Source organism: Vespa crabro, chromosome 12 (genome assembly GCF_910589235.1).
Source record: "Vespa crabro chromosome 12, iyVesCrab1.2, whole genome shotgun sequence".
Lineage (NCBI taxonomy): Eukaryota > Metazoa > Arthropoda > Insecta > Hymenoptera > Vespidae > Vespa > Vespa crabro.
In genome coordinates this window covers 5,665,820-5,688,273 of record NC_060966.1, presented here as the reverse complement: position 1 = coordinate 5,688,273, position 22,454 = coordinate 5,665,820, and the positions used below count along the sequence as shown (strand labels likewise).

The following is a 22,454-nucleotide window of genomic DNA, read 5'->3' as shown; positions in this document are numbered from 1 at the left end:
AACAAAAAAAACAACAACAACAATACTCTTCGAGATCGATCGTGTCTCCGTACATTTTGATTAAATTAGCGCACATACATAGTTGCACAATAATTTATATGTATCCTAGCACTCGGTGTCGTCGTTAGGATCATAAAAGATCGTTTATCGTTTGAACGAAAAAGAAACGATTATTAGAAAGTGTATTAATGTGCGATACACTATGTAAAGATATGTATACGAGAAAGTTTGATTAAAATATCTCACCCTTTATCTAGAAAGATTCCTCTAAATTATCTGTATCTTCCTATTATTAAAATAAGAGATTTTTCATAACGACTTAATTATATATTATTAAAATTGTAATACGAAAATTATTTACATTTCTATATACACATACTGATTCACACGTGTACACACATGTATTATATATCAAATGCACATGATTAGGTAGAATTAGTAATACGATTAGTAAGATCATCGATCGTTTATATTTTGATATTTCTATATTTATCAGGACGAAAAATTAAGAATATAAGAGATATCAATCGATTTGTTAGCAATTAAATCGCAAAAATGTCATAGAAAAATGGCTACTTACCCGAAGTCGAAGACGCCAGCACAATTAGATCGAATTAAAAGCTAAAAAGAGAATATCAAGGGATAATTCTTTTTCCGATCGTCGTCAGTTATAAGGAGATGGTTGTTGTTTAATTATTTCTTACCATTTTGCAGATTTTCTGAAGAAATATTTAAAAAATGTGTACTCTCAAGATTATGGCAGCCATTCGATTTCGCGCAACTTGAAATGAGAAATTTTTCAAATATATTTCTCTACATTTCCGCTTGGGGGCGCCACTTACGTCCTCACACACGTCAAAATTGATTGGTGTTTCACGTACGTATAACCTTAAGGTATTTTCATATGGCGCTTCGATCGACTGCTAACTTGAGAAATAAATGAATGTCGATTCATCTTGATTCTTATTGGTCAAAGCAATTAGAGAAGAGGAAATATGCGGTAAGAACTAGAAACCTAATTACTTTTTAAGGTGTTCAAAAAGTACGAAATAAATAAGAAAATAAATGATAAAACGTCGATCGTATTGTAATTTCTTTTATTCGTATCGAAATTGTACATTCGAAGTAAAATTACATCGTATTATTAACAATCACAAATTCTATGCACAATGATAAGAATAAGGTTATGAAATTGATTGATCGTTTAATAAATAAAAATAGAAATTATGGAAATATTGTATCAACTTGCACGTTAAAAGCGATGCATTATTTCAAGTGCAAATACCAAGATGTGACGTAATAGGAAAAGGTAATGAAATCGTGGTAGGATTACCACCAGATTCTAAATATGGGAAAGCCAACAAGAGTAGTCGTCTGCGGAATGAAAGGAGTAGGAAAAACGGCATTGCTAGAACAACTCATATATGGAAATGTCACCTCAAAAACGGTAAGATATTTAGGTTATAATTACAACTTTTCACTTGTTAATAGTTTGTTCGATGAAAAGTTATTGAAAATTGTTTCTATGATTTGATAGGAAATTCATCCCACTATAGAAGACATCTATGTTGCTAATATAGAAACGGACCGTGGTACAAAAGAGAGAGTTAGATTTTACGACACCGCTGGTTTAGAATCATTACAAAGCAACGCGAACAATCAACAACTTCCCAGGCACTATCTTGGTTTTGCAGATGGTTATATCTTAGTGTACGACACTACGAAACCAGAATCTTTGGATGTTTTATTTCCATTGAAGAAGGACATCGATAAGAACAAGGATAAGAAAGAAATAACAGTAATAGTTTTAGGTAATAAAACTAATAATGAAAATAAATCTAATAGCTTAGAGAATACATCTAATAAAGCAAGCAATTGGTGTACCAGGGAAAAGGTAAAACATTATGAGATCAATGTAATGGATAGACAAACATTGTTAGAACCTTTTGTCTATTTGTCGTCTAGGTTAAATCCACCACCAAACAAAAGTACATTTCCTCAACTGAGTATGGGTAGGAAAATAATTAAAACTGAAACTCCATAAGAAAATTATATCATTTAATTAATTATAACTGATATTTGAAAGTAATTCACTTGGCTGTGGAAATATATCATCGTATTAAAAATATGATATATATATATATATATATATATATATACATATATATATATATATATTATGAGGTATAACAAAACAAAAAAAAACTATAATGATATTTAAGTTAATTAAAAAATTTGTTCAAGGGTCTAATTGAGTACTCTTGATTTAGATTAAGAATATCAAAGTACTTAATTAATTTATCTTTATACAACATGCATTTTAATAAGATCTTCCAAAGTTATGTTATAAAATGCATCATGTATAATATTGATTAATGACATGGTATTTCGCTCAGAGGATCGTATAATCGTTTTTAAACATCTTTATCTATTAAGCAATATGGCTTAAAGTACTTAAGTAATATTTTCTATCAGAAACAACAATAGCCAAGCTGAAAGCGTATTACATGTTAGGTATAAACTTTTCTATTACATTTATCACTCATAAGCAGGAAATTACCATTCTATTGGTTTTGCCAGCTCCTGTAAACGTATATCTGTGTTAAAAACATAATCCCAAATTTTACTACTAATACCGAAACCTACAAAGAATAAAACATTAAATGTTTATGTTTAAGAATAAAACATAAAACTCATGCTGTATGAATAAAAAAATGAAACGCAAGAAAAAAAAAAACATTACCTTCATCATGATGCGAGAAATGATGATAATTGTGATATCTCTTCAAATCGTAAAAATATGTTTTGGCATTAGGTTTACCATAATGCAAATAATAATGCGTTAAATCGTAACACAAGTATCCTGTGAAAAATGAAGGAACATTTAGGTTTAGATTATTTATTTAAATTTATTTAATTTATATCATATAGTGCGTTTAATTGTACGTATAGGGAAATTATTATACTTCACCTGCAACTGTTCCAGCACTAATAAAGTTGGCTATAAAATCAGGAAATATCGATATGTACAATTTCCATATGCCAATTGCTATGATAATACCAGCTATAGGTGGAAATACTAATCTTTGACCATCAAAAGGTGCCTAGTATCAATAAAAACAAAAGGATATCTATAAATTTATATGTAAAAAATATATACATTTATATATTTATATATTCACACATATGTGTGTGTGTGTGTGTGTGTGTGTGTGTGTGTATCGAAAGAATTGATAGAATACCAAATTAAGTTTGTAACTTCCTGTTCTAAGAAAGGCAACAAACTGACGCTTCGTATGATTCATTTTATGTTTGACATAATTCAGTGAGTTCGTTGAACGTACGTTTGCATACTAAATTATCCTTCAAGAAACGTGTCTACGTTATTTACAGTCTTTCAACTGATTTGATTAAATCTTAATCGTGACGATGTGGAACATACGATTATACTTTTAATTAAAAATTTTTATTTACCTTATGATGCAAACCATGAAGAAGGAAATGTAACGTGATAAGTATTTTCGAATTCCCTGGCGGCCTGAAGTGAAACAATTTACGGTGTAACAGATATTCCTCAAATGTCCACAATAATACCCCTCCCGTGAAGGCAAGGAGGCCTTCTAATAAAGAAAAAACTAAAAACGAAGGCTGCATATGTAATTTTTTTTATCGTGTCTTTTAAACATGTTTTTATCATGTTTTATCTTTTTTTTTTTTTTTTTTTTTTTTTTTAGTCGTAATTTCATAAAGTGTAATTAGATGACTCAAAGTAAAAGAACGGATAAATGTTACGAGAATTTCTTTTTTGAACTTAATAAGAAGGTCGCATGAACGGTCCAAACTTCTTTTTTCTTCTCGAATCTTTCTTCTTTGAATAAAATCAAAATTTTTTTTCTTTTTTTTATTTGAAACATAGAGAAATCGTGAGTACTTACTTGGAAATTGACGAATAATGCTTAGACTAAATCCCGTATAGAGAAAATATGCACAAATAGGGATCCATACGATCGGTATCATGTACCATGGTGTGATTGTTAAAAATTCCAATATATTTGATTGAAATAATCGTATCGGTCGGTTTACCGGTAGATTCACCCACTGCCAATATCGATCACTTAACTTGCCCACTTGACTTAATAAAGGTGTGTTCCAATCTATCAAACTCTAAGATAATTCTTCGATTAAATCTTTTTTCTATACGTATAACATATATAAATACACATGTATTTTTGATTGTTTTTTCTTAGAACTGATAATTGATAGAATTTTCATAACGTTACTGATTATACACTATTTTAATGATACTCTATAAACAACATGAAATTTTTTTCTGTTTCTTTCTTCTTTTTTTTTTTTACGAAATCTAACGCTGTCACGTAAGCACACACACACAAACACAAACATATACGTCTGTATATATCTATGTCGATCATTTTTTTTCTCAGAATTGATAATTGATAGGATCTTTATAAACTATTGATTGCACACTATCTATTATAACGGTAATCAATGAACGAAATGATATTTCTTTTCTTTTTATTTTTGTTAGATTTAACTCATTTGAAGAACAAAATTTGAACGGACGAAACTCACGCGTATATTGCAGAAAAAATAAAAAAGAAAAAGAAACAAAGAGAGAAGATTGATGGGATAAATTGGTCTATTAAATTATTCTCGGAATTAAAAGCAAAAATTGCATGGAGTGTATAGAACAGAAAATTACTATCTTTTATATTAGATTGTTGCGTAATTACTATTGTATTTCATGTTTTATAATCATACATTCTTCTTTTTTCTTTTGTTTTCTTTTTTTCTTCATTTTTTTTTTCTTCACATTCGAAATTAACAAAAAATCATAGACTTTAATCGAGTTAATTTTATCAATTGAATTAATGAAATTCACCCCGCGCCCCTCCCAAAGAAAAAAGGACGAATAACGTCATATTGTGATACGGAATATTGTTAATCAATTATTATTCATACTCGTGTCGTTTAATTATAAAATTATCATTGAATCATTTCGTCGAAATTTTTGGAATTTATTTATTAGAAATATGTAGGCATAAATATTAATTAAAAGAAAGAAAAGAAAAAAAGAAAAGAAAAATATGTCGCAATAATGATAGAAATAATAATAGAAATTCTTTGAAGAACTTTTTAATGAAACTTACCTCAAGCTCGTCGTATTTGTTTTTATTATCCAATGCATATTCATTAAACAAATGTAAAGCCGCATCCGAATGTGGATATTCTTTTAAAACACGATCCAAATGTTTTTCCTTGTATGAACTAAGTGTCTTTTTACCACCCGGATGATAATTTAAAAATCCACGAATATCGTAAATACGTCCTTTGTATTTAACTATAAATTTCTTCTTCTTCTCTGTTTCATCGTCAGATATAAAACGTCTTCTTCCGTCTTGCGATTCTTTGGCAATAGCATCATCATCATCATCATCATCATCATCATCATTAACAATATCATTGTCAGATCGAAATCTTTCAATATTACGCAACTTAACGGAATTATGTTCGTTTAATATAACATCGACAGTACTTTTTGTTTCGTTCATAACGAGTTTTGATATTTTAATTCTTTATTAAAAAAAAAGACTTCTTTCTTTTTTTTTCTTTTTCTTTTTTTTATAAATTCAAAATCAATGAAAATATGTATTGCTTAACCACAGAGATTAGACAATGTTAACACGCCAGTCACGCACATACTACACCACGTTCTACGCCTACCTTGTTAAAAGCCTCATAGATAAGATTTCACAGGCGGCATTACGTGAACGTTCCGATTATAATCGTACTTCATCGCTAAATTTAATATTATCATCGATATGTAACCGTTCTCTTTTACTTCGTGATTTTCGATATTAATGAACATAATTCTTTCTCTCTCTGTCTCTCTGTCTCTCTCTCTCTCCCTCTCTCTCTCTCTCTGTTTCTCTCTGTCTCTCTCTCTCTCTCTCTCTCTCTCTCTCTGCCTCTCTTTCTGTGTATCTCCGTTTTTCTCTTTCATTTTTATACTCTGTAATAAACGTAACACAACAAGCGTAACATATTATTTATCGTCCTTGTAACAGAACAGTTTTACAAACGAATAGTTTTGCACATATGTTTATTGAAATACCATTGCATATTTAACACGAGTACGTAATATAATAACTCATGAAGTACATCGTTTCAAGTACTCTACGTTTTTCCTTTTTTTTTTCTTTTCTTTTTTATTTTCTTTTTTCTTTCCTTTTTTTCCGAAATAAAAGAACACTATTCGTATATTTTTTCTTCTTCAAACTTTTTAATACTTAAACATTCAAATTATTTAATAAACATTGTTTACGGTAGTTGAGATATTGTGAATTAATTGAACGATCATTAAAACGATAATATAAAGATAAATGTTACCGATAATAGACGCGTATGCAAATAGATCTTTGAAAGATTGTGTATATAATGTCATTCTAGAATGAATCAGTCTGATATAGTCGGCTTTTCTCTAATAAATATTTGATAGAGATTTCAAAAACCATTTAAATTTATTTGACCAACTGGATTTAATTTTTGAGTTAAGAAAATGAGTGGTCGCGTCAAAAATGCGAGTTAGTGAGCAAAAGTTTATTTCAAGTTCAAAAAAAAAAAAAAAAAAGACAAAAAGAAAGGAAAAGAAAAAATAAGAGAAGAAAGATAAGAAAATGTACATTAAACGGAATATTGTTAACATGTCTTCCTTTTTAGCAAAAAAAAAACTTGACCTTGCACCTTTTTACACATTTACAATATTAATTGCTACTACATTTGATTATTTATATTTTAATGCTATCATTGAATATTTATATAATCAGTTGGACTCAAGTATCACGTCAACACCGATATATCGATTTATGAATAATTATTGATGGTAAAAGAAATAAAAGAGAAAAAAAATTATTTACAATCATATATGTGTATATATATGTATACATATTTATACATATATATATATATACTTGCGCGTGCACGATATTTGCGTTTGGATTAATCATACTTTGATATCATCATCAAGTATTATTATTTATATAATCAGTATTATTATTTATATAATCAGAACACCGGTATTACATCGATACGGAATAATTAATGATCTTTAAGCATTATATTAAGGACGAATTTTATTTGACGAATTATAGAGAAGGGCAAAAGGAGCGTGGGAAACGTGAAAAATTAATTTAAAAGGATAAAGAGAAGAAAAAAAAAGCACAAAAGATATGTATCTTTTGTCTCCAATAAATAAGCTTTTATTCAAACACTTTGAATTATTGTATACAATACGTCCTAATAATCGATCTATGTCGAATGACTAATTTTTTATCGTATAGCGAAGAAACTCGAGGTATTCTTTCTCGCTCTCTCTCTCTCTCTCCCCCCTCTCTCTCTCTCTCTCTGTTTTCTATCTTTAAAATAATAATTAAAAAAGAAAATAAACAAACAAATTATAGGAGAAAAAAAAATAAAAAGAAAATAGAATGAAAAAAGAAATTTAAAAATGAGCATTCGGGCCGATCAAAGAAAATTCGTATATATACAAATACTGTGAAATTTATGTCTATATTAAGATATATTATTATTATTATTATTATTATTATTATTATTATTATTAATATTATTATTATTATTATTATTATTATTATTATTATTATTAATATTATTATTATTATTATACATAATGTTCGGGCATTAAAAAATACATCGACGGTTTTAACTGTTCTCTCTCTCTCTCTCTCTCTTTCTCTTTCTCTCTCTCTCTGTTTCTCTTTCTGTCTTGTCGATATTTATAAAATGTTTGTCAGACTTAGAATGCGTTTGATAACTCGCTCTCTATTTCTCGAAAAAGTCGATATTACGGAAATCGTGATAACGATAAGATCTTATCTTTTTTATCTTTCTTTTTTGGTTTTCTTCTTTTTATAGTTTCCCCTTCCATCGAAATAATTATTTATCAACTTGCCCATAAACGAACATATTATTTTACGTAATTTTATTTCTCCTTTTGTTGTATTTTCTTTTTTTTTTTTGTTTTCCTTTTGACGAATTCAAATCCAAAAAATATTTTCACAGGATAAATAACACGAAAAATTATATTTCCCTGTTTAATCCGCAATAATATTGATTTATATAAATATATATATATATATATATATATATATATATATAAATATATATATATATATATTTAATCGGTTCTCTCTTTTCTATGAAGCCGACGATCTTATCTATTTGCGAACATATATGTACATAACGTTAGTACGCTCCTTTTTCCGTTTCTTCCTATTGATAACTCGAGATAAGAATAGAATGTTACTCGACATTCTTTTTTTTTGTTTGTAGTTATATATTTAAAAAGAGGCCAATAATTATTTTATATTCGGTTCGGTTCGTTCGACTGATTCGTTCGAGAAAAGAAAAAAAAGAAAGAAAGAAAAAAAAAGAAGACAAAGAAAAGAGAAGAAACATCAGAAAAATTAGAAAAATAAACGATGAAGGATATACAGTGATAAAATAATAAATGAGAAAAATGAATTTTAGTCGAAGACCGTTTCGATTGTTATTAATTCGGAGGCAAGCCTCGCTAAAACTAATCATCTAAAATTTTAATCTTTGGTAATATTAGGTATAGATCAATACGGATAGAGTAACGCGATCGACGACCTTTTTTTTTTTTTGTTTATTTATTCTTTTATTCTTTTTTTCGTTTTTTTCTTTTTTTTTATTTTCTAATCTTAACGCCTCGTTGTACGATCCAAACGCATTTTACTGGGGCTAGTGCGTAGCCGAACTAATTGGAAGTAAGTTTAGGAACGATGCAGTTTTTCATTGGGATATTTTCGATCGATATTTTCTTTTGTCCCTCCTTTTTTTTTGTCCCTCCCGATTTGTCCTCTATTCTCTATTTTTCTTATTCTTTTTTTGTTCCTTTTTCAAAATCTTCTTCATCTTCATCATCTTCTTCTTTTAATTTTTTAGAATTCTCTTTAGAAATTCGTCGTCTCGTTTGATCCGTCTCTCTGTGCTTTGATATTACTTGTACATATATACATATAGGTAAAGTGTTTCAAGTCGATTAGGATGACCAAACGACGATGATTTATTATTTGAGATAATTCGAATCGATTCATTTCATTAATTTTCATACAATCCATATCATTCGAAAATTTTTACTTAACAATATGACAAAATGATCTTGATCATCCTAATACGGATTATACAAATTATCATGATTTCAAACAGCTGGACCAGCCAAATAACATCATATTTGTGATTTTTTTTTCTCCTTCCTTTTTACTTCTTTTTATTTCTTGTTTTTTTTTTTCTTTTTCTCCATTTTCTTGTTTCTTTTCATATATATATATATATATATATATATATATTCCAAACAAATATCAGACAATAAAATATACTTCTGACAAACGTTTCGAAGCCTATCAAAGCGTATTCATAAGAATTATTTATTTAATTAGCTTTCGCTTAAGAAATATAGATAAAAAACAAACGAAGTATACTCTCGCTTAATCATTCGTTCTTTTCTCTCTCTCTCTCTCTCTCTCTCTCTTGTTTTTTATTCTTTTTTTGTCCCTTCTTTTCTTTTTTATTATTAAAAATACGTACTTATATACGTCTTTTAAAAAACAAAAATTGATAATCCAAATAATACATACGTCGGCTTTTTGCTTGCATTGTCTAATATTAAAAAGTATACTTTATACATACATTAATATATATATATATATTTACTTAGATTTTTGTATCTAATATCTATTGCCAAATATACTTAAAATACGTTTCGTGCCACTTTCGTTAAATGGCAGTTTCGTTCCGTCGTAATCGTCTCTTTCTTAAAACGCCATGAAAATAATTATAATAATAATCGGAGAGCGAGGATTTTAAGTTTAAGATTAAAAAAGGCCGGCCGCTGATCTAAAAACTTTCTTTTTCTTGTTTATCTTCTTTTTTTCTCTCTTTTTTTGCCTTCGATTTCTACCTCTGTTTCCTTTTCGCTGGCTAGTTCTATCTTCGAAAATTCAGGGACATATTTTTCTTGCCTTTATTTTTCCTTCTTTTTTTATTCTTTTCTTTTTTTTTTTTTTACAATTTTCGATCGAAACAAATCTCCCGTTTTCGTTATTCTAATTCACTGAATTGATTACTTTTGTTATTAATTATTAGTCGGACAATTATTAATTTGCACGCTATTTATTCTTTTGTTGTTGTTGTTGTATCTTTTGTAATTTCTATAAATTTCTTTTCTTTTTTTTTTCTTTTTTTTCTTTTTTTTTCAACAGCATCTACTCTGCCCTGTTTATAAATTTCATTCTACGTGATCCACTTGAGAGATCAAAATATATACGATATTGTCGATTGATCGATGCCACACGTGGCTATCGATCTTTCCCTTTTTCCTTTTTTCTTTCTTATTTTCTTTTTTTTTTTTTTGTAGGTTTATTCTTTCTCACGTCGATCGAAAAATAATTTAAATATTTCAAATAAATTAGAAACAGTAATTTGAGGTTTTCAATTATATGATTAATTGGAAATAAATCATCAGAGAAATTAAGACAAGTGCTCCATTACATAGATAACATATTTCGCTCTTATTTAAATTTTATTTTCTGATCTCTCTCTCTCTCTCTCTCTCTCTCTCTCTCTCTCTCTCTCTCTCTCTAAACTATTGCTCTTCGAATTCCTATAATATTATTTATTTGCATAGTGTTCTCTCTCAAAAATAAAAAAAAAATAAAAATAGGAATAAATAAAACAAAAAAAGAAAAATACACGCACATGCACGCATATACGCGCGCGCGCGCGCGCACACACACACACAAACACACGCGAAAAAAAAGAAAAGATAAAAGAAAAATAAACTTGACGGAACAACTCGCGTAATTATTTTCCTCGTGAGCGAGAGTGAGAAAACACATTTTCGAATATGAAATTACTGTTTCATCTATTTTCTAATAGAAGAAACTTGTTGCTCGTTCCTATAAGAGCATATTCGATATCATACGATCTCTCGATATCATGCGGTCTCTCGATCGATACGAGCGAGCGAGCGAGCGAGCGATATTCAAACGGTCTCTTCTTAAATCTTCGTCCACGAAGATCGAAGATCTAAATCTCGTTCTTTCATTCTCTGAGGAAGCAAGAGATCCGTTTTTATTCTTTTCCTTTTCTTTTCTTTTCTCTCTTTTTTTTTATTTTTTTTTTTTTTTATTTTATTCATATCGCATTATTTATTATTTATTATGTACATATTTAATTAAACGTGCTTTCACGTTTCCTACTTTCCCTCTTTCCTTCGTTCCTTCTTTCTTTCGTGCTTTCTTACTTCCTTGCTTCTTTTCTTTCTTTCTTTCTTTCTTTCTTGCTTGCTTCCTTTTTTCTTTCTTTCTTTCTCACTTGCTTCCTTTTTTCTTTCTACCTTTCTTTCCTTTCTTTCTTTCCTTCACTCTCTCTATCTCTCTCTCTCTCTCTCTCTCTCTCTCTCTCTCTCTCTCTCTCTCTTTCTCTCTCACTCTTTCCTTTCTTCCTGTCTTCTTGTTTTCTTTCTTTTTTTCTTTCTTTCTTCCTTCCTTCCCCTTCCTTTCTCTGTTTTGTTTTTGTTTTTTTTTTCTTCTTCTATTTCATTTGTTTGTAATAAAACGTAAGGAACACATCCTAAATGCGACGCGTTCAAAATTCCATTGCTTCCATTTTGAAAGCTCTACCCTGAAGCTTATTTGGAACGATCTTTGTTATGGGCGGTGCACTATTGTTGTCGTCGTCGCTATTAACATCCTCGTCCTCCTCGGGAAAATCTTCTAAACGATCGTGATACTCGTCCAACTGAAAGAAAAATAATATTTATCGATCGGTTCCTTTTTGCTCGTCTTAATTATTTTCTTCTTTTTTATTTTTCTTTTCTTTCTTTTTCTTTTTTTTGTTTTTTTTTTTTATTTTTTTTCTCTCGCAACTAAAGCAAGAACAACTCTGGCTACAAGCCAAAGCTCGAATTGATTGAACGAGTGTATTGGATACGTTTGTGTCTGTGTCTATGTCGTCTGTGTGTTGGCGTATATGTGGTACGTCTATATTAACTCGCAAGATCACTTTACAAATTGAACATTATCTCTCAACTATTCGCGATTGAGTTCATTCCGTTCTCATTGTACTTGTACAAGTATTATTTTATTAACATTTTATTTTTTTCTATTTCTTTTTATTTTTTATTTCATTATTCACTTTATAATATTCTTGTTTTTCTGTTGTTTTTTTATTTTTTTTATTTTTTTTATTTTTTAGATATTGTTAGATTATCGTGTGGTGGTGGTGGTGGGGGTAGGCGGGGAAATCTTTCTATATATTGTAAAAGCTTTTTATAGAATGATATTGTTCTTTCTAAAAACAATTTCGTACGTCTGTATATTTCTGCCTGCGTACGTGTGTATGTATGTGCGTGTGTTTGTATGTGTGCGTGTGCTTTTGTTTACGCGTCGATAAAAAACAACTAAGAGATTTTTTTCTTATCTTGATAAAATATAAATTTTCGCGTATAAAAAGAACAATATCATATGTTGGCACATGTGTACCTAATATACTAAATAAATCCGTGCAAAATTTGCTTTTACATCATAGATATTCCACATCACTAATCCTAATAAACGGGATATAACAAACGAAACTATAAAATCATTTAATCAGATTAATAATGAAAGAAGAAGAAGAAGAAAAAAAAATCAAATCAAATGCATTCTCAATTATTCATCTACGACGGACTCACATGTGATGCAGCTACGGGAGATATCGACCTTAGCCGACCACAGACAGAGACATAGAGGAAGCTTACCTATAACTGCAGATCATACTGTTCAGCTTGAACACATTGGACACTATCTCGAATTGTTCACCACGAGAGAATTGAAAAAGAAAAAGGATAAAAAAAAACAAAAAAAAAAAAAAAACAAAAACGAAAAAGGCAAAAGAATTTCAAAAGTTCTCGATAAATTTATCTTCCATTATAAAAATGTTCGACATTAAAGGAAGAAAAACAGAGAGAGAGAGAGAGAGAGAGAGAAAGAGACAAAAAATGTTCGCCTCACAAAATCCGAAAAAGATTTCATCGATTTAATGTAAGATTTAAAAGAGATTTAAAAAAAAAAAAAAGTATAACGATTAGATGAATGATACATTATCGAAAATATCATAGATCATTTTTTTTTGAATGCTTTCTCAATATTATTATTACTTTCCAAGCATTGAAATCGTCGTCATCCCAATTTTTGTTCCGCAGTTGATTTAAAATCGACCGAAATGAGGTGATCCAAATAAAAGAGAGAGAGAAAGAGAGAAAGAGAGATGAAATTGGGACGATTCGAATGTGTGTCACGGTTGGTAAGGCTTTAAAAAATTTTATATAACTAGGTAAATGGTAAATATATGATCTGAATTTTCAATCCAATCCGATATGATTTTTTTTTTCTTACGGAATCCTAATTTACCGTAATTTATTACTTTTTAACATCGGATATAAGGGGGAAAAACAAAAAGAAAAAATAAACAAAGACAGCAACAGGAAAGAAGAGAAATTGTATTTATAAGAAAAAAAGAAAAGAATCCTCCCTCGTGATGTACAAAACGAGTTATTCGTGTAGACATCATTATTTTTGAAAATGAACGAAAAGAAAATTTATGGAATGTGATCGCATGGGAAACGGATGATTAGAGTTTACAGAAACTGTTGAAAAAAGAAAAAAAAAAAGAAGAAAAAAGAAAAGAAAATACAGAAGAAGAAAAAGAAAGACGAATGGTTTCGAGCTTGATACGATCGATTTTTTTTTTATTAACGATTCAAGCTATATCATCCCGTCGCAAATTATTTTTTGAAACGATTGAAAATATTAATATATAATATTATATTCATTCGTTTCGCGTTTCGTTTTGTTTATTCGTTGGCACAAACCTCGGACACGAAATATCAAGCGCCATTGTTTCAATTGTCACGGATTGCATCCAGTGTGCGATATAAACGTTTCTCTGATAGAAGGGGTCCGTCCCCTATTCTCTTCTGCTCGGTTAGTGAGTTAAGTGTTAACACGCGAATGCCACGCTTGTAAACTATTCCGTGAGAAACATCTAAACTGATCCTCTTCAATCTTTCTAATGCAATTTTTCTTTTTTTGTTTTTTGTTTTTCTTTTTTCTCCTTTCTATCTTTTATCATAAACGTCAATTATTTTCTCGTCTTATCTCTTTCGACATTTTCACAGGTACGAGTTTTATTAATTAAAAAAAAAAAAAAAATGTATACGATTAAATATTGAAAAATTAATTTATATTAGACAATTATCATGATCTAATAAGATTTCTGTGCAATTAATAATCTTTTAAATTGATCGGCGAGTATACTTTAAGAAAATAAATTTGATTATATTAGAAATTAATTTACATCGGGTTTTCTAATAGTTATATAATTTCTAAGCGATTAATGATCTCTCTATCTTTCTCTCTCTCTCTCTCTCTCTCTCTCTCTCTCTCATTATATGAAAGGAATTGATGGATAAAAGTTCAAAGTGAAGGTCGATATAGGTTGAACGTGTTCGTGTTATTGAACTTTATGACATTGGACATCGTCATTACTTGTTGTTTGACGTGTTCAAATAGTAAATAGTTTATGAAGAGTTTGACGATCGTTATTGGTTGACGCTTAAATCGGTTTATAACTTTTCGACTTAAATCAATTCAATAATAGTTCATTGCTTTAACTATAAACTTGGAAGCGTATTTCTAATCGTCTTGTTTGAATTCGTATCATAGTAACCAACGTCATTTATGATTATGGTTAACAGAGAAGATGAAAATTATTTATTAAATTTGATAATAATTATTATTTCATTTGGATCGTTTACAGTCACGAAGTTTATACGAATCATAAATCTTTCTTTCTAACTTTCTATTTCTAGAAACGGATATTTTTAAGTATGAAAGTGAGAGAGAGAAAGAGAGAGAGAGAGAGAGCGACAGAGTGATAGAGAAAGAGAGAATGTTAGCGTGAATGACGTAAGAAATTCGACTGCTCCGAATCGCATTATCGATTAAACACACAGTATGAAATATATTTCTTATCCGTACCATTTGACCTTTCCTTTTCTCATACTTTTCTCAAGTATATTTGTATAGTCGAAATAAAAATTTGATAAATTTTATCGATTGTTTACCTCGAGAAAATTCTAATATTACTTTTCTTTTCTTTCCTTTTTTCTTTTTTTTTTGTGTTTTTCTTTTGCAGCTCGAAAACACCAGAGAAAATAGTCGAGTTAAAAGCAAAAAAAAAAAAGAAGAAGAAGAAAAGGAAAAGAGAGAGAGAGAGAGAGAGAGAGAGAGAGAGAGAAAGACAAAATTATTTTGTCAATGAGACGAGATTGTGGTGTAAGGGAAGACAGAAAAAGCTACATTTTTGTTCTCTCTTCGCAGTTGAATGAAATATATAAATAATAGATACAATCAACTTACATCAACGTCACCCATCATTTCCTTAGTCGATACGGTCGTGTCGATCCGACGAATGCTACCCTGATGAATGTCCACGTCGAGTTTTACACATTGGAATACTCTAAGTAGAAAAACTATTGGTATCGGTGCAATACCGGCAACAATTATACATGCTGCGATAGCTAAGACCCAGCCTGGATAAGCTGTAGATACTGCTATACCCTAGAAAAAGAAAAAAAAATATATATATATATATATTAATTGTTACTAGAGTAACAGGAAAAAAAGAAAGATTAAAAAAATTCCATGTGTTTGTTTATAAAAGAAAACGATATAAAAATATTATCTACATTTTCTTGGATATATTCAAACAGATGGCCATTATCAGGTATATTTACAATATCGATTTTAAAGTTCACTGTAAACGGCATAGATAAATGGCTGATCTATAAATTTGTTTCGCTCATGACTAAAAATAGTAATGGTCTTAAATGAAAATTGATTCGTCTAAAATGAATTAATGATCGTATTTGTCAATAAGTTACGATCGAATAAATCGAAGTAATATATAAAATAATTAAATTTAATTGATTATATGCTTACCAACGTTGCATTCCATGCTGAATATTCTGGTTTCTTGATAAACATAGAAGCAATACTGGAGATCAATATGCCAACCATGATTATAGGCGCGAGAAATCTCCATGTAACTTGCCAATAAATACCTGGCCTATAACCTGTCATTTCTTCGATGTCTTTCGTGAATCTAATGAAATATTCGTCAAAGATATATACATATATACATATATATATATATATATATATATACATAAAAGATAATAACAGATATGTTTTATATCGATCGAATAAGGATCGATGCCCTCTAAACATTTCTCACGGATAAAAATACGTGGTTATAGTGATATGTGATATAGAGATAAAAATGAATATAAACTTACTTTTCGTGGCCGTAGACAAAGATGACCGATATCATTTCCATAAGTGCGACCATAACGAGGCCAATGGTACCAGCAAAACTGTCGAACATTTTCAACCAGTATTCTCCTGCGCCGGTACAGAAGATGAGGCCGACGAAGAAACAAACGATACATACTACGCCTAAAATAATTAAAAAAAAAAAAAAAAAAAAAAAAAAAGAAAAAGAAATACGAAGGGTATCGTCATTTAGGTCGATTGATTGACGGGAAAAAAATGTGTATGAAAATAGGAAAAAAAAAAGAAGAAAAAAAAGAAAGAAGAGAACAAAAAAAGAAAAGAAAAAAAGAAGAAATAACTTACCTGTTATATACTGTTTCTTTATTCTCTTGAATAGATCAATGTCAAAGATTACGCACAACATTCCTTCCATAATACCAATTTGTGAGCCAAGTCCAAGGGCCAAAAGCATTAGGAAGAATATACAGGACCAAAATGGTGCACCTGGAAGCTCGACGATCGCTTGAGTGAAGATTATAAAGGCCAATCCAGTACCTTCGGCAGCCTGAAAATCAATGGTCGAAGGTTTCGTATCATATAGAAATGAAATCGATCGGTACACGATATAAATTTAGAATAAATCGATTCTTGAACATTCTTGGTACTCACGTTATTCAGTTGTTCGCTCATACTACATCTATCCAAGGTTAAATTCGCAGTCGAAATATTGAACGTATTTAGAACGTTTTCGTAATCGTCAGTCGTTGAATTTGCAAATAGAAGACCATGCTTGATCAGCGAGGCCTTATTGCTGAAAACAACGAAAAGTTATATTTTTTCCCTAGAACTTCGAGTATCTCTTTGCCTGTTCAATCTGTCGCACGTCGTCTTTGAATATAACACAAAACGAAAAACCGAACCGGCAGTACCTCTAGTTCAGTTGTTCTTTTTTTTTTTATCTCTTATTTTTCCCTCTTTTTTCCTTTTATTTTATTCTTTTCATCTTTATTTTCTTTCTTTTTTTTTTTATTTTATTTTAAAAGAGATAGTTTTTTTTCTTTTGTTTTTTTTTTTTCTTAAAGAGAGAGAATTTTTTCACACAAGTGCAAATGTTCTTATCTCGAAAATTCACATTACTTTCGATATACTATAGATAATTTCATTTATCGCGAAATATATATATATATATATATATATATATATATATATATATATTCTTAATTGCTAGTTTTCTTTTTCCTTTTTCTTTTTCTTTTTTTTATTTTTCCGAACGTATTAAAGATAAAAGAACTTCATTAGACATTAGTATTTTAGTTTAAAAGCATTATTGTGCGTATTCCACGAGTGTGTTATGAATTAAAATGAAGAGGGAAAAGGGCTCTTTGTAGACCGTTATTGTTATCTTTCTCTTTTTTGTTTTTTTTTTTTTGTTGATTTCGTTTTTTCTTTTCTATATCGTAACATAAATTTGATTGAAAATATTTTTTTCTCTATCGGATTGTTTAACGATGGTGAAAAAAAAAAAAAAAAAAAAAAAGAAGAAGAAAAGAATCGTTTGCCTTCGTAAGATAAGATAGTCGTAAGATCGTGCAGAAAAAAAGAAAAGAGAAAATAAAAAGAAGGAAAGAAAAAAAAACAAGAAAAATAAAAAAAATAAAAATAAAAGTGGGTGCATCCCTTTATCATCTCTCCTTTTCCCTCTCCTCTTACCTCTTCGTCGTTGCAACGTTTTAATTACAACGTCGATGTGTCTTCCATTTGGCAAGGTTCCCGCGAATGTCGAGATGATGAGAGATAGAGAGAGAGAGAGATACGATATACATATGTAGTAATAAACACGACGAATTTCTTTTCGAGCGTAAGCGACAACGTAGGCAAGGAGCACCCGTACTTGGCTGTTAAGGATAGATAAGAGCTCGCGATGAGTGCATCTTGTTAAATCGTTATGAAAATCTTTTTTCTTTTTTTTTTTTTTTTTTTTTTTTCTTTTCGATATCTTACAATCTTGAACCGACTTTAAGAACACGCGTAATGAACGAACAATTTGATCTTAATGATAACTGTATAGTTAATAAAATCCTTTTTTCTTTTTCTTTTTTTTTATTTTTTCTTTTCTCTAAAGAAGAGAATTTCTCTAAAGAAAACAAAAAGATGTGATGCGAATATTTCTCATATTTTTCTTTTCTTTTTTTTTTTCTTTTTTTTTTCTTCAATTTATTATAAGTATTTCCTATCATTGAAACAGAGACAATGGACGGACAATTGTGTCGTTCTCGGTTGATGATAATTCATGCACATGCTTTTTTGCTCTTTTTCTTTGATTATTCTTTTTTGTTTCTTAATTTAGAATTTCTTTTTTGTGTTTTTTTTTTTTACTTTCTTTTTTTCTTTTTTTTTTTTTCAAGTAATTATAATAATCCCCGTAATGTCTATATCGAGATGATCCATTTCGATCGTTGTTGTTTCGAAACTATATTCCTACTACGCATCTTTGTTTTTTTTTTTTTTCTTTTTTTATTTCTTTCTCTTTCGTGGAAAAAAAAAGAAGTAATGTTTGTCGTGTTATTGTAAACGTCATATCGTACTACCGATAGTTAAAAAGCAATTTTACTTTCTGACATAGGAATGTTTCTTCCCTTTTATCTATTTTCGTCTTTCTTTTTTATTTCGGCCGAAACCTGATATCTTGCGATTACCTTTCCAGGCACTTGTCCACATTCGACATCGCCTTGAACCCCAAAATGGCGAAAATGACAACGCTCGCGTAAATGGCGGTAAACGCGTTGCACACGCTCACCAGAATCACGTCCCTGACGCAATTGTTGTCGGGCGTATTGTAGCTTCCAAATGCAATCAAGGAACCAAAAGCTAATCCAAAGCTATAGAAGACTTGAGTAGCTGCGTCAAGCCAGACGGTAGGCTCCAATAATTTCTCGACCTTTACATCAGATAGAAATTAATTAATTGAAATAAGATCGAATGGAAATTTCATTTATCTTTTTCTATTCCATTACCCCCTATCCCCAAACTCGAGAACAATTCGATATACCTTTGGCGTATACATGTGTGCCAATCCAGCACTAGCACCTTTCAAAGTTATTCCACGAATGAAGAAGATCGTGAGTACGAGGTAAGGGAACATCGAGGTAAAATAGACTACCTGTAATTGGAAGAAAAAAAAAGGAAAAAAAGAAACAAAACGAAGAAGAAGAAGGAAAAAAAAAAAAGAAAAAAAGGAGAAGAAGAAAAGAAACAATTAAGATTAATATTAATTTGGATTTAGTTTCGAGAAGTTAAAAGTAATTAAAAGGAAATTACCTTGCCCGATGATTGTATCCCCTTCATGACGATAAAGAAGACAACGATCCAACTGAGTAGAAGGCACAGAACGATCCACCACTTGAGAGATTGGCCATCCTCGATCGACGGTGCCGCATCCAGAGTGGTTCTGTACCAAAAGTAAGCGGTCTCAGAGCTCTTGACACATTCTTCTACCGGTATCTCGTCGACCTCCGGGCACTTCGCCCATGGCAGTGGCGCCTGGATTGCGTCAGAATTTCGAAACGGTCACCAAACGGATAAGTTCAATTAAAGGATTACTCGAAAATCCGATCGCAGGCAAAGCTCATCGGATGTGTGCGATTGCGATGACGAGAATTAGGGGGTTACACCAGAGAACACAAATGGTGCGTACTTATCGATAAATATTAATAATGATTAACTATTTAACGAATGGATCTAACGATATGGTATGTATATGTGTAGGTGAATGTTTCTTTTTCTTTTTTTTTATTTTTTTTATTTCTTTTTTTTTTATTCTTCTTCCTCTTCTTCCTCTTCCTCTTCTTACGATTAAATAATGCGTGATTAAAAAAGTATGTGATTAATGTGATTCTATTTTCTCTTTTTTCCTTTTTTTTTTTTTTGTTCTAATGAGCTCACATCAGCACACAAGCATCGTTTGGGATTATCAAAATTGATATTCCAAACGATTACGAGATTTCAAGCGAGATGGTGACTTAACGTCCGAAAAATATGTTTTAAATCATTTTAGGAACGAACGAGAATTGACTCGTCGTCTCACCTAAAATAGGAAACGACGATATGGAGATGACCATCGTCATCTGTCTCTCATTTAAATTGCCCCCAAAATCGTCTCTCTTCCAGGTCGCATCCTGGAAGACGATGGACGATTGCAGCGAGCCGCAAGACGACGATTAGGCGAGAAGAACTAAATGATATCGGCGAGATTTGTGAACCGATGACAGAGATTCTCTTGCTTTTCTATGCTTAACTTCTTTTACAAGCAGACACTGTTTTGGGGTACTTACGCCAAATTTAATTGTGACTGCCTATGGGTGCGCGCGAACGAGTTGGAAAGAAACAGAAAAATTTTTCGATTAGTTTTGATATACGTTTTAAGAGAGAATACGGACGAGTTTTTCTTTTTTCCCTTTCTCTCTTTTTCTTTGTTTGTTTGTTTGTTTGTTCGTTTGTTTTCTTTTCTTTTTTTACTTTTTCTTTTTTTTTATTTTTCTCCTTTTCCATTATCATTTATTTATTTATTTTTTTTTTTTTTCAGTCCTTAGCTCGGCGAAAAATAAGAACATTTGAGTGAATTCACATCGTACGATCGTTTTTATATAATTATTATACAATTAATATAGTTAATAATAAAATTCAATTTTTGAGATCTCCGATATAATAACCAAATGAACTTATAATCACCGAACATTTAGAAAATATTTATAATTACCGACGTAATCGGTACATTTCTTTTTTTCTACTTTTTCTTTTTCTTCTCCTTTTTTTTCTTTTTTCTTTTTTTTTTTTTTTTTTTTTTTTTAAGATCGATCGCTCACCTCGAGAGAGTTGAAGAGATAAAAGAAGCACCAGGTGATAATGACGTTGTAATAAAGTGCAACGAAGAATGTGACGATGCAGGAGGCTATTCCTATACCGCCTAACCAGGGATGTATCGTGTTCCAAACTCCAAGGGCACCTTGTCGCATTCGTTGTCCAAGACCCAACTCGATCAGAAATAGGGGCACGCCTTCGAGGATGAGCATCACGAAAAATGGTATAAGAAAGGCACCTGTCATCATAGAAATTTCGTGTTTATGCAGGGAGATAATAATTTTATTCGAAATTAAATACGTTCATTGGATAAAATTAGATCTCTAATAAGCCTAATCATTTGTGAGTTAGTATTATAAAACTTTATGGATAGATGATCGCTAACACATTGTAATGAGTCAATAATAATCAAGTATAAAGATATGTATATAAGTATCTACGTCGTTATAATTTCTTATCGATCGATCGAAACTATAGTTTTCTCAGTTCATCGGTTCACGGATATTTTCTATACTTTCGACACAACAACCGACATAATTATAATAATTGTATGATGTATTTTTTCTTTTTCTCTCTCTTTTTTTCTTTTCTTTCTTTTTTTTTCTTTTTTAATAAGGATTTCGATTGTACCATTGTTCTGTTGCTTCAAAAAAAAAAAAAAAAAAAAAAAAAAAGAGAAAAGAATTATTCTATTGCAATCCTCGCGAAAATGAACTTCCTTAATTCTAAACTCATGACATCAAATGGAATAACATTATCGATGTTTCTATTCAGTCTAATATATTCTTATTGCAGATACGATTACCATTGACACTTTATGTAAGTTTCCCACGCGTAAATCGATAAGAGACCGCCCAAATTGCGCACCGCATGAAAACATGGCGCGAACTTACGACCTCGACTATATTTAACGTATACCAAAGTATTTCCATGCTATTCGATTTTTCTTTTGTTGAGATTAAACGGAAGGAAAAAAAGAAAAAGAAAAAAAAATAATAATAAAAAGAAGAAGAAGAAGAAGAAGACGAAGAAAAAATCAAGAAACGTAGAAAACTTTCCTTCTCTCTTTTTGTTTTCTTTTTGTTTTCTTTTTTTCCGTCGTCTTTTCGTATGACGTGCGACATAATTAAATATTGATTGTCCATTGTCAAAAGTAAT

At 30.2% G+C, this 22,454-nt stretch overlaps 3 protein-coding genes across 7 annotated transcripts in view; 1 reads left to right on the top strand and 2 right to left on the bottom strand.

Moving 5' to 3' along the window:
• The first annotated feature begins 721 nt into the window (after positions 1 to 721).
• LOC124428346 (NF-kappa-B inhibitor-interacting Ras-like protein) lies at positions 722 to 2,737 on the top strand. 2 transcript variants are annotated; one of them, XM_046972290.1, is made up of 3 exons: positions 722 to 1,000; positions 1,277 to 1,447; positions 1,538 to 2,737. In XM_046972290.1, exons 2-3 carry the CDS (start codon positions 1,349 to 1,351, stop codon positions 2,042 to 2,044), a joined length of 606 nt encoding a protein of 201 aa, XP_046828246.1. In that variant the 5' UTR covers positions 722 to 1,000; positions 1,277 to 1,348; the 3' UTR covers positions 2,045 to 2,737. The 2 variants fall into 2 exon arrangements, with proteins under 2 accessions (XP_046828246.1, XP_046828245.1); XM_046972289.1 differs by having other exon boundaries at positions 726 to 1,447.
• LOC124428345 (dihydroceramide fatty acyl 2-hydroxylase FAH2) lies at positions 2,408 to 7,503 on the bottom strand. Of its 2 annotated transcripts, XM_046972287.1 has the most exons (6): positions 5,172 to 7,503; positions 3,936 to 4,164; positions 3,475 to 3,635; positions 2,972 to 3,104; positions 2,744 to 2,863; positions 2,408 to 2,642 (listed from the first exon to the last, which is right to left on the bottom strand). In XM_046972287.1, exons 1-6 carry the CDS (start codon positions 5,571 to 5,573, stop codon positions 2,557 to 2,559), a joined length of 1,131 nt encoding a protein of 376 aa, XP_046828243.1. In that variant the 5' UTR covers positions 5,574 to 7,503; the 3' UTR covers positions 2,408 to 2,556. The 2 variants fall into 2 exon arrangements, with proteins under 2 accessions (XP_046828243.1, XP_046828244.1); XM_046972288.1 differs by lacking the exons at positions 3,475 to 3,635; positions 3,936 to 4,164.
• Positions 7,504 to 11,574: 4,071 nt separating this feature from the next.
• The window catches only part of LOC124428343 (sodium-dependent neutral amino acid transporter B(0)AT3), an 18,115-nt gene continuing 7,235 nt past the window's right edge, over positions 11,575 to 22,454 (bottom strand). Inside the window, exons 2-13 of one of the 3 annotated variants that reach the window (XR_006943144.1) lie at positions 21,302 to 21,534; positions 20,771 to 20,791; positions 19,758 to 19,979; positions 19,489 to 19,599; positions 19,136 to 19,377; positions 17,109 to 17,250; positions 16,803 to 17,004; positions 16,463 to 16,622; positions 16,107 to 16,269; positions 15,525 to 15,725; positions 12,797 to 12,868; positions 11,727 to 11,862 (exon numbers count right to left, since the gene is read on the bottom strand). Coding sequence is in view for 2 of the 3 variants with exons in the window: in XM_046972281.1 (XP_046828237.1) it covers positions 11,710 to 11,862; positions 15,525 to 15,725; positions 16,107 to 16,269; positions 16,463 to 16,622; positions 16,803 to 17,004; positions 17,109 to 17,250; positions 19,136 to 19,377; positions 19,489 to 19,599; positions 19,758 to 19,979; positions 20,771 to 20,791; positions 21,302 to 21,534 (1,850 nt within the window). In the remaining variant the exon portion in view is untranslated. Of the gene's footprint in view, positions 11,863 to 12,796; positions 12,869 to 15,524; positions 15,726 to 16,106; positions 16,270 to 16,462; positions 16,623 to 16,802; positions 17,005 to 17,108; positions 17,251 to 19,135; positions 19,378 to 19,488; positions 19,600 to 19,757; positions 19,980 to 20,770; positions 20,792 to 21,301; positions 21,535 to 22,454 lie in introns of all 3 variants that reach the window. The other 2 variants (XM_046972281.1, XM_046972282.1) reach the window with 2 other exon arrangements.

What these genes read in the sequence shown, in the direction of transcription:
- LOC124428346 (XM_046972290.1), top strand. Translation starts at nt 1,349, where the DNA reads ATGGGAAAGCCAACAAGAGTAGTCGTCTGCGGAATGAAAGGAGTAGGA. An exon ending in GAAATGTCACCTCAAAAACG is followed by an intron (nt 1,448 to 1,537) that starts GTAAGATATTTA and finishes ATGATTTGATAG; the next exon opens with GAAATTCATCCCACTATAGA.
- LOC124428345 (XM_046972287.1), bottom strand. Translation starts at nt 5,573, where the DNA reads ATGAACGAAACAAAAAGTACTGTCGATGTTATATTAAACGAACATAAT. An exon ending in ACAAATACGACGAGCTTGAG is followed by an intron (nt 4,165 to 5,171) that starts GTAAGTTTCATT and finishes GAATTATCTTAG; the next exon opens with AGTTTGATAGATTGGAACAC. An exon ending in TTTCTCGCATCATGATGAAG is followed by an intron (nt 2,643 to 2,743) that starts GTAATGTTTTTT and finishes TATTCTTTGTAG; the next exon opens with GTTTCGGTATTAGTAGTAAA.